At 32.9% G+C, this 12,330-nt stretch overlaps 1 protein-coding gene across 6 annotated transcripts in view; it reads left to right on the top strand.

Moving 5' to 3' along the window:
* CADM2 (cell adhesion molecule 2) overlaps nucleotides 1-12,330 on the top strand; it is a 1,006,464-nt gene that overhangs the window by 927,409 nt on the left and 66,725 nt on the right. For 3 of the 6 annotated variants that reach the window (XM_070252472.1, XM_023629973.2, XM_070252475.1), the window contains one exon: nucleotides 6,505-6,624. The exons of the other annotated variants lie outside the window; for them this stretch is intronic. In XM_070252472.1, coding sequence (XP_070108573.1) covers nucleotides 6,505-6,624 — 120 coding nt within the window. The remainder of the gene's footprint in view (nucleotides 1-6,504; nucleotides 6,625-12,330) is intronic. 6 annotated transcript variants of the gene reach the window in all.

The following is a 12,330-nucleotide window of genomic DNA, read 5'->3' as shown; positions in this document are numbered from 1 at the left end:
TGTTTTTTCATCATCTTATTAGTTCATAAAAAAAAATACAAGCAATGCATATTAAGTGCCAAATGAACGCTATAGTCTCCTAGTTTTCAACCACTGATTTCGTGAAGAGCTTTGATGTGTATGCTGTATTTTTCATTATTAATAAGGGTTAGTATAGTAGAGTGTATTAATTGATTATGTAAATTAGAGAAAATTTTAAAATGTTATCATAGCATTACACATGTATGTTGATATGTGTTCTCCACTGAGGAAGAGAGAGAGAGATGTGGAGCTAGTGAGAGGCACATAACTCTGGGTATGACCCTGATAGTGTGTAATGAATGTAAGCATCATTGATCATGAAGGGTATTGGTAATACAGTGAGGGAAGCAACAGATATACACAAATAGCATTATGGGTATTCAGAGAGAAGGGAAATCAGTTGCAATTTAGTTGGTCAAGGAAGCCTTCACAGAGCAGGTGGGAATTAGGCTGAAACTTAAGAGTAGCGTTTCTCTATGTACATCAAGAAAGGGAACCTATTTGAAGACGGGGATTGGGGTATACTGGGGGGTTGGGTTGAGTAAACTTGTCCCAAGGAAAAATTATATTTAAAAAATAAACACATGTTGGTCTACAAAGACTGAGGCTACAGCTCATTGGCGAGATATCTACATAAATATAATAGTGATTTAATATGCCAATCATGGGTAGAGGTGTGTACAAAGTGCTTGAAAGTGTTTGCAGGAAGACATTAACTGTGCATTATTGAGGGATGGTTTGCAGCTGAGATCACATTTAAACTAGACTTGAAGGCTAGACAAGAAAGAGGTAACTAATGTCGTTGAACGGGATGTGGCTATGAGAACATGGCCGCAAAGAGAAAGCAGTGCTGAGTCTAGAACTTGTGTCAGGAGCAGGTGTCTTTATGTGTGCTGGACTTCGGCTTCTTTGTTTATGTTAAGCTGTCACTATGAGAAACAAAGAAAAGAAGCCAGGCATATATGTTCTGAGGAACTCTAGTCCCTATTGTCTCAGAGAACTTTAATATGTGGCACCTTAGAACAATGTTGGGTGCACTTTGGAGTGTACATCCGAGTCATGTGGGTTGAGCAGGAGAGATGATGGACTAAAGAATTTATCATAACAAAGTTTAGCCACAGTCCCTAGACACAGATTTTAGTTTTCTGATTCAACAACTTTGAGCTGAAATTATGTTTCTGCAAGTGAATAGGTGCTTATAGAAGTAAGCTAGATTATTGACATTGCATTTGTTTGTAACTCAACATTCACTCACATGAATAACTTTTGCAACCTACTTAGACTTCATCTGTACTAATATACAATTTTGCAATTGACTAGATTTGGGGTTTTGTCTGATATTATTGAAATACTTCTGAATTTTCCTTTTACATGAGAATAGAACTTTATATACGCTACAAGTGAAATGGAAAGTATAATTTATATAATTCACATCTTATGTGTAGGAACAACTATAAGCAAATATTTTCATGTCTTGGAACGTTTACTTTTCTCAGTTTCCTGTCAGTAAAAATGCTCACATATTCCCTTTAAAGGAAATCCATGAATTCACTATGCCGTATATATATATATATATATGTATATATACACACACACATATATCTACATAAAGTTTTAGATAATGAATCATGGACCTCTGTGAATTCATTTTAATATCAAATTTAAACCATGAAGATATTTTAGCAAGTTTTATCCATTTTAGTATATATTGAAAAAGTAGTTCCTTAAGATTTAATCTTCTAGCAAAAGATTTAAAGCACGTAATTGCCATTTCAGAGAAATTGATGTTACACATTTCCATATATTGTGATCAAAAATTTTAAGTTTAAAAATTTTGTTTTATTAGATAGTATTCAAACAAATTTCTTATGAATTAGAATATGTTTTTAATTCTGATTTTGAAGAACTTTATTGAAATTTCTCTTGTTTAGATTTAAATCGTTTATATAATTTATCCATATTTACTAATTTCCCTGATCAAATCTAGACAAATACAATCTAATTATTTTCACTTTGTTCGCTTATCAAAACACCTTTTTTATCTGCTATGTACTTTATCAATTACCAGCTCTTCATTCCTTATGCATTAATCTAGAAAATAAAAAATACAGTTAATTTCTTTTGTAAATTATAAATGCCAAACTTCTGATTTGTAACAACTTTGTTTTTTTAGGCAAAATTCAATAGTATTTGATTAAATTAACATACTCTTCAGGAAAAATAACAATAAAAATTTCCCATCTTTTGTATTGTGGAAATCAGAGATGAAATATCAGGTAGTTACTTGTTTGACCTGTCTATTAGGTAGTCATTATTTCTGAATTTTAATATTCATAAATTATATGTCACATATCATTAATTTGTCTATTTTTTAATTTATGGTTTCTTAGTGTCCATGTTCAAATATCTTTTGGTTAATCATAGGATGTTAACATCTAAGGCATAGATTAAGATCTTCTAAAATTCATGTCATATTCAGCAAATTAATGACTGCAGATTATCTTGTTTTATGATCAGAAATAGTAAATTAATGTTGAACTAGGATTTATTTTTATTATGTGTGTGCATGTGTATAATTCTTCTGCATATAAATTAGTGTATTTTTATTCTTGGAAAAAAATAAAACTGGATGTCTCTTAGAAAACAATAGCCTGAATTTTCTATCCTGTACTATATTTGTTGAGTATTTTTTGATTAACAGTATAATAGTTTGAAAAATGTATACAATTCTAGATAACTAAAAAATGAGGCAAATGACTAGTACTAATGTTTCCAATTGTATATTTTCTTAAAAAATGTAGCTCCATTTTCACAATCAAAGTCTAAATAAAAGGCCAAAAGTGAAGGTACCAAGCCAGGACCTCATAAGCAATTGCTTAGCAATGTCCAACGTTGCTGCTCACTTGTAGGAGTGAGAACCAGATTGTGTTTGGGTTTAGGAAGACAGCTCAGAGTATTTTACTTATTTCTGCTTTGACAAGAGTCACAATCAGGCAGTTAAAATAAGTGAGACGGAATTGTCGGAGAAAATTCTTCACTATACTCATATTAAATAAAATATTATCAGTAATATAACATATATATTCATATATTTATATATATACATAATTTTAGAGACAAGAAAACTCTATCTCAAAGTTCTCTCATTGATTAAGTGGGGATGATAATAGACAACTCATAAAAATGTTGTCATCATTCACCACTAATTACAATAGGAGCAGCTAAGGGAGTCCTCCTGGCCTTTCGACCTTTCTCTGAAAGTTTCAACAAAGGTGAAAATGGAAAGAATTCATAAGGAGACATGGACAACATGAGTCTCAGGACAGAGTCACACTGCTTTCAAAGTAGTAGAAAATGTGGGCAAAGATTCATTTTGTTAGTAAGGAAATTTATTGAAGGAGGAAGTTGTAAGTTGTGATCTTGAAAATTTATCCTTCACAAAATAACAATTGCCTTCTATACTGAAAACAGAGAGGAATGTTTCTGAACAGAAGTAATGAAATCTTTTAGTTCTATACTAACTACTACTTAACCTTGTCAAAAAAATTGGACTTTTCTAGATCCCCTAAAATATGTCACGTTTATAATGCTGTGAATGAATTCATTTAGTAAATATTTATCGACCTTCTAAATTGTGTTAGAATCCCAACAAAAAAGTAAGCAGAGTTCTTTTCTTCAAGCAGAGAGACTGACACCAATAAAATCAGAGGAAATAAAGAGGTGGTGTAGAAAAGACAAGTATCAGACAATGTTCTTGGTCTTTCTGAGAATTCCAACTAACCTTACATTGTTGAATTTTAGTTGATTTTGATTAATCTTCGGGTATTGAAAATTTAGGTTATTTCAACTTTTGCTATTTCACAATAGAGGTGAGAAATTGCATTAACAGGAATGTACAATAAAATGAAGGACAGAATCAAGAAACCCCCAAAAATTTTGAAAAAATGAAAGTGTCATGTTTCAGAACACACAGGATGAAATTAATTTAGTAGTGATCAAAAATGTTTAACAGTGACTAGGAGAGATGTCTAATTTGGCAGGTCATTTTCTTGACCCAATTGTCATACTGGCCAAGGGGCTTTCCATCAAATTGCCTTCAGTCAATTTGTTTTTAGGTTCATATGAAGTTCAGAGGAGAGGATGAGAGAGGGTGATGAGCAGAAAAGCAGATGGACTATAAGTCAATAATGATTTGTAGTGTTATCTCATCTATCTGGACACTTGAAAAGACTCTAGGGCGGTTCTCTTGAACTGGATTAACCATTATTAAAACTACCCATTGTTTTTTAGTTCTTTGAATATTAGCCTAAGAAAAAAACCTATATTTCATGCATTTTCACTATTGTAGGGAATAGGATATCGTTTGGTTTATACAAGAATGCTCACAGGGCCTGAAAATATATAGACCCTCTCCAAAACAAATCAGGATTTGTTATTGCCCATCTTTGTTGATATGGAATAAGGAAAAAAATCCAAATAATGGGATTTTTGGCTGACCAAATCAAACAACAAAAAAGACCTGTTATTTGCGTTCCAATTTTTAAGAATCAAATGATACAGCTGATTTTGAAAAGCTGCTTTTTGGATCCAATAGAATCTTATTCTAACCCACTGTCTGATAGCAAATAACCCAACATTTTATAATCTGTAAAAGGTTTGGTAATATCAGTTTCTTTATATGGAGTTTTAAAGGACTAATAATATTGTGTGTTCTTATATTTGCTAGCCCTGGAAGATATTTGCCTTTGCATTAATTAAATACATATATTTTGAGATCCTAATGAGCAAATGATTTTGCAAACAAAGAATGTGTTATTTTCTGTTTTAGATATTCATGAAAATTAAAATTACGAATTGTTTTAAATTTAGGAAAAGTCTTGCATTTGTCCCTAGCCTGCCTAAACAATTTAGAAAAGCCTACCATGAAAATAAGAAGGTGTTATAAAATTAGTAAACAAGAAGTCCATGTGCACATATACATATTATTTCTTCATTTATAAGGTTGAAGTCGGTTCTGCTTTATGATCATGATAATCACACTCCAGGCAAGACCCATTTCCCTTAGTGATTAATGTAGCACCATTGACTTTTCAGAAGGTTGTTTTCTTAATTTGACTGGCCAGGAAGCATTTTCGCTGTTGAAAAACAGATGTAAACATCAATATCTAAGATAAGAGAGTGATCGCATGCTGTTCTCTGATGTCTCCCATGTAGAGAATTCAGCAGGTTAAAGTCTGAGGATTGAGTAGGGCTATTTATCAGAAGTAAAGAACTAGAAAATTTTGGTGTGACTCAAAGACTTTAACTGAGAGACTGACAGGAAACCTTTAATAGCAAGATAATCTGTCAAGCGCTCTGAATATTTAGGGGCTGTGTGGCAAACGTGAAATCAGAACCCAGCACAGTAATTATAGGTAATTTGTGAACTGTTTCTAATTTCCTCACTGTGTAAATTATATGCCTACCCACGTGAGACAAGATCTCACTCCCCCAGGATCTTACCGAGATTCTCATAGCTTGACACTGGCTGTATTGTCTCAGTGTTGTCTATGCTGCTCTTCATATTTCCAGTGGGTTTTGAGTAAAAGGAGGGAAGATTTTGGTGTTAAACTCGAAGCTGTTCTTTCTGTTTATTATGTTTTCTGCGTTTGATTCTACAGTTAACTTTCGACAACTTCGATTAATTATGGATTAGGGGTTGAATGTTATGGTTCAAGTCCATGTTCAATAACCTCTCTTAGGTATGCCAAATAAATAAATCATAAACCTTTCAGAATACTGGGTTCATGCTAGTTGACTCAATACTTGTTAAAGACTCCTAGGTACTGAAAATTGTTAGAAGGCGTTACCAGCTAACCAGGGTAAGAATTGCAAGACTCTAAGCTGTACATTAACATTGTTTGTGAGAAAAGGAAAAGCAAAATAATAATAACAATCGGCTTTGTTTTTTGTTTGTTTCTAAAGATTGCTCTCATCTATTTCCTAGCATTGCATTTTCCTAAAGAAAAAATCAAACAGCATTTAACATGCATATACTCATACATTATTATCATTTCTTTAATCTCATATGGTGGTGTTATTTGTGTTTATTTCTGTTGTGTTGTTTCTTTGTTTACTTCTTTGGCAAAGCATGTCATTTTTCGTTTTACCTATCTGTATTTTGCTACTGCATGTCAAACTTTTTAAATGACTCAGTGAACAAATGAATTCTTGTCATTTTAAATTTCACTATAAATATTGCAAACGATCTGCTTATTCTCAAAACATTGCTCCAAGTTTTGCTTTGTGTAAGAGCATGAAAAACGAGTGAACAAAAATGACAAGAACTGTTTGGTACAGCCAGCTGTGTACCTGGTAATCTGTGTAAGCCTGTTAAATTTAAACGTAAATAAGATATACGTATTTGTAATTTGAATCATTTGTGTTTCTCTTTTGTTTGCATGATATGATTTTGTTTTGTATTTTGTTTTTTCCACTCACCAGATGTTCCCAACACTTTGCTTCCCACTACTATCATCCCCTCCCTTACCACTGCAACAGTCACAACCACTGTAGCCATAACAACCAGCCCAACCACATCTGCAACCACCAGCAGCACCAGAGGTACAGTATGCTTCTTTGTTATGGCCTGGAAAACACATTAAGTGGAGCTTTAGAGGGGTTTTTTTAAAAGAATAGAAAAATTGAGATCCAATTTTACTTAATTATGAGAAGTAATTTTCACCTAAATTACTATCAATTAGAGTTATTGGAATAGAATATGAGACAAGATGGTACATCTTAATTTTAATTTAGTGTCACTTATGACTATTATGAAAATATTTCAGGATATAGGTTAAAAATATATGGAGCACTACGACATTGGTCCAAGTTAAATTGTGAACATGGGACACTGTTTTTTTGCCTTGCCTTGTAAGTGCAAACAAAGAAATAAGATCTTCAAGGATGCAGACGGAACTTGTGCTTTTTTAAGATCCTAGTTTTATGTTAATGACTTATTGTTCCTCTGCGAGTAGATTAAAACAAATACAGCATTGAATTTGTTCTAAAATTGACACAATCCATGGGGTCATTTCAAACTATTCACCACATAGAACTTTTAAGTAAATATTCAGCATGTCATCCTAAAGTGATTTGCTGAGTGGATCTGCTTATTCTACTCACAGGATGTTCTAAAAGCAAATGTTCTAGAGTTATCTGGGATGATAGGAATTGATATTTGGCCCCATGAGTAATTTCTGGGATTGGTTTACTAATAAGCATTTTTGCCTCAAGGAGAGCAACCTTGAAGAAATTGAAGTAATCATTAAGGGCAAAAAAACAATTACATTATGGTTTAGAAGTATAAAAAAGCATTTCTGAGCAGTCATTCAGTGGTTAGCAGATGATGAAGGAAAAAAAAAGTTGTTTGAGTGCCTTATAGAAAAACTCATTTTAAACAGTTTCTGCATAAGCAATGTTCAGAGAGAATTTGTCCTATTTAAGTCTGTCTTGTTCTACTTATATGTGTTTTGTGTCATGTTGGCTATACTAATATGTGTTAAACTTAACAATTTAACTTGAAATCATGAGGACTTCAATATACATGTAATTAAAGTTGTACCAAGGGCAGGATTAACATTTTCCTTCACTTGTAAAATTGTTCCATTAAATGATCTGTGTTTCTTGGGATTTTTATTAATTCTCAATTTTAAATTGAGTTGATAACTTTTTCACAGTTATCATAGTATTTCTTTCTCTTGTTCCAGAAAAAAAAATCCTGATATCAATAATTATTAATTTTTAATAATCTAGTCAACTGTTCTATACTGTGCAAGGTTGCAAAGTTTGATAATAGTAGCAATAGGAATTTCTCAAAAACACCTAGGTTTATTTTAGTATTACTTAACAACTATATTTGAGCTAAATCCAGAAGTGAGAAGAGTCAAAGATCTTTCTGATAACAATTTACATAAAAATGGAAGGAAAAACAAAAATGAAGACAAAGGTGAAAATATACTTTATGATATTATATGAAACGGATATCTAAAGTTCAACTTTGCTTTATTATTTTCCCAAAGATTTTTGCAAACTGTAATATAAATGAAATGTAATTATTGCATGCTAACAAAATTTCTGTGATAATGTTAAGTTCTGGCTGTACAAACAAATCACTTTGATGGAAAAGAAGGGAGATATATCAACCTCAATTTTGTTTTAAAGACCTACTTTAGTCTTTACAAAAAAGCCTAATAATCAATTATTCCTTCTTTCTTCAATAAATATTTGAGTACCTGCTATATAAATGGGACTATGCCAGACCCTAAACTTATGTAAAAATGGTATCAAAAATTACTAGCAGTTGACTTAATTCATTTCCACCTAAATAACTATTATCTGCGCTTAATTAGTGACAAATGTTCATGTTCTTTGTGACTACATATATATATATATATCAGCCTAAAAGAAAAATGTTTTATTTCAAAATCAAGTGTTTAACAATGTTCTTTTGTACTCGTTCACATGCATCTTAAGTGAAATCTTACCTATTGTGTTTTAACCAGCATACTACAATGAAATCAATTTTCTAGTTTTTCAAGTAAATTCTCTTTTTCATAGATTTCCTAAAATATTTTGTGAACTGTACACCATGGAGTTTAAAAGTGCTAAAATAATTCATCTTTGCCTCACATGAACACACTAGTAAACAAAACTCAAAGAAGACACACACACACACCATTCTCTCTTCTTTTACTTAACAGTTGATAGATAGTATTTTTCAAATGGCACCAAGATATGTAGAAAGAAGAATGTATTTTGTGAGTTAGGCAATTCATAGTATCTATTTTATATGGAAAAACAGCGGCACTGACGTTGAACGTTAGTCTAAAGCCTGTTTTCCCGCCTTCTTCAACAAGCCACTGAGGCCTGGGGAGTCACCAAGCCCACCTGCGTGATTAATGTTCTAGTCCATATTGATGAGTGTGGGATTCAGTCAGTACATTGTTGTGAATTTTGTACTCTATCTCTTTTAAGTTACATAATATTCTTTTATTTGTACTTTACCTATATAATTAGAGATTTCAGATGCAATTACATTTTAAATGGAATTCATTTATTTATAAATTAGTGTAAGATGTTTCAAAAACATGGTTAAAAAGGGACCACAATAACAATATGTTGCCTGAGAAAAGCTGAGAATTCAAGAGAACTCAGTTTTCAGCTTGTGGATTTTTTTTGTTTACTTGTTTCATCCCTTTCTCTCATTCAATAATCTGAAGTAAACTAATTATATTTGATTTTATTAGGATTAAGTGACATTTCTTCAAATTTTATAAACTATAACATTTACCTGTATACATACTTAATAAATGACCACAAATGCATCCCTCTTCATATCTCCATTTACACTCTTTCATTACTCCTATTATTACTGAGTTTTCCATCTTGAAATATGATAAACATCCAATTTAAAATAAATTTAAAGAATCACAACTGTGACTGGGGCCGGCCCCATGGCCAAATGGTTAAGTTCGTGCGCTCTGCTTCAGCGGCCCAGGGTTTCACCGGTTCGGATTCTGGGCGTGGACATGGCACCACTCATCATACCACAGCCAGAGGCACTCACAGCTAGAATATACAGCTATGTACTGGAGAGCTTAGGGGAGAAGAATTAAAAAAAATTAAAAAATTAAAACAAAAAAGAATGACAACTGTCACTAATATAGAAATCAAGATGAAATAGAGCAAACTACTCAAATCATCAGTCATAACCGTGAGAATATGCACGTCTCTTCAATTTGTACATGAAATGCATCCCTGTTTAGAGGAAGGGGAGCCTGACCCATGTGGAAGAAAAGCTGGCAGTTAGCAGTATCTTGTCACAAATAAGGGTGTTAAAACACAGAGAAGCGAGCAACCTAGAGCAGTCCTGGGGAAGACAGAATAAGTGAGCCCTGGAGACATCTTTGGGTGTGAATTGTGGTTCTTGTCTTCACAAGGTCTTTGGTCTTGGACAGTGAACCTAACTGAGCCTCAGCATTTTCATCCGAAAAATGAGAAGCACTTATTAGAAGCACTTAATTCCCAGGTTGTCTTGAGGACTGGATCATATCCAGAGTTCTGGAAACATAATCAACACTCAGTGTACGACAAGATATTGCTCAGTTCTTTTTAGTAAAACAAATGTGGTTACATGTAGTTGCATCATACAGTTAATGAAATGGTAGATTCTCCTATAGGAATTATAGTTTCAGTTCTGACAAAATTCTTTGGTCTTAGTGCACTGATAACTTTTTAATTGCAAACCTATTTTTTATCGATTATATGAGAAAAATAGATAAAAATAGTGCTAGAGCAGGTGGAACTTGTCTATCCATCTATCCTTGAATTTAACAACCGTTTATAAACTTTCTCTGAAATTTATAGTATTCTTGATTCATATCGTAAATCTAAAATCTGAACATTTTATAGATCTCTTAAAATTTTTCTGTTACAAAAAATCTTTACTATAACACATTTTTATTTCTGCTTTTGGAAACTGCAGTTTATTAAGACCGTTGGCCTGACTAGCCCTATCATTCAGAAGGCCTATATATATATACTCTCTTATAAATGTTTTTTTAGGTCACTGTGATACTGAGTTAAATATAATCGTTTATAAAATGATTCCAAATAGCCTGATGTGACTTCTAGTATTAATATTATTTCAGCATGGTGTGTTACATCAAAAGCCTTTTCACTTGAGCTTATAACATATAATTTTAATTTCGTAATAACTATGTCATAATCTAAGAATCTTTAATAGCACCACCATTTTACAGATGATATAGTGACATATATCAGTAGTTATGTCTATTTATCTTGATTTTTTATTAGAATTCACAACTGAACTTTTTATACTTACCAAGACAGGAAAACTCCTAAACTCCTAATTGTTATCTGTTTCTGCCTCTGCAAGAGTATATATGCCCTACAAATGTAGCAATAAGATGATAGATATGGAGAGAAGATGTAAAGTATCTGATATATTTCCTGTCCTAATACTAAGAGTCTGTTCAAATACTTCATGCCTTTCAGATAGGGAAAAAAACCCTAAAAGTCATGATGAAAATTATTTATACAATCTATGTAAAAATCCCAATGAATTATTGGTTCAAATATAGATTTGGTTTTGCATCAGAATTTGAAATGGTAAAATACTTTTATATTAATAAAATTACATCATTTGTCTAGTAATCTCAAACAATTTATTAATTATAATGAGGCTAATTGCAATGAAACTTTATTTCAGATTCACACTGCAAAATAAAAGCAAAGGACTTTTTTTAAAATTTAAGAAATCAGCCATTATCAAGCTGTCTGCAGAGTAATAATGAGCAAACCCACAGAACTGAGAGATGGGTACTGTTGTGTTGGTCCCATCCTATTGATGGTGATGCTCTCAGCTGGGAATGCCCAAGGCACTCTCCTGGGCTCCTGTTACATGTAGGAGCCCCCATAGACATTTCCTCCACCTGGGCCAGTGTTGTGGCTGGACCAGCCCTTGTGGTTCTTGCTGTGATTTGAGGATGTACTTCAGCAAGAAATCATCAGGGAAATTTGAGGAACAAGATTTATTACTCGCAGATCCTGAAGGGCCACATAGTGAGGTCACAGGTAGAAAGAGAGAAAGTGCACAGACCTGGGGCTCTGCTTTGACTAGGGCCCACGGTGAAGTGTCTAAGGTTTCATGGGCTCACTTTTATTGAATTTAAAGCAGAAGAGGGGAAGTTAGGGCACAGGCAGAGAGAAGCAGAGTTAGTCAAAGTGGCCAGTTATCTAGGTCGCACAGAACTTTCTGAAGGAGGGTCCTTCACACATGGGGCAGCCTAGTTCCTTTGCTGTTTTTCTGCTGGCAATGTGTTTATTCAAGATAGATATGTTTTGAAATAGATGGCTCCCCAGTCAAAAGCTTAATGCTCAGCACTTACACTGGGGGTACTCAATTCCTCACAATTAAATTACACACTAATTTTGTTACTTATGTTTAAAAATGTAATATTAAGTGAAACATTTTAAATCACCCATGTAAAATAGAAAGAATTTGAGCATACATCTAGAATGAATATAGCTCCAGTCTCGAATTATAGGCTCATAATTGTTAACCCATACGCTGCCATTTTATTTATAAACCATGTGAATCATCCAACTTAGTTATTTAATTGTAAATGAACTTAGGGACTTGTTTGACCATTAAGTATAATCATAAAATATTTCTGTTTGAGAGATCCTAATAAATAACTACTTTCCTTCTCTAAATATTCCTTAGCGTAATCTTCCCGACTGTGA

The sequence above is a fragment of the Equus caballus genome, chromosome 26, assembly GCF_041296265.1.
Source record: "Equus caballus isolate H_3958 breed thoroughbred chromosome 26, TB-T2T, whole genome shotgun sequence".
In the NCBI taxonomy this organism is placed as follows: Eukaryota; Metazoa; Chordata; class Mammalia; order Perissodactyla; family Equidae; genus Equus; species Equus caballus.
The sequence above is the reverse complement of the archived record's forward strand: the minus strand, read 5'-3'. Positions and strand labels throughout refer to the sequence as shown.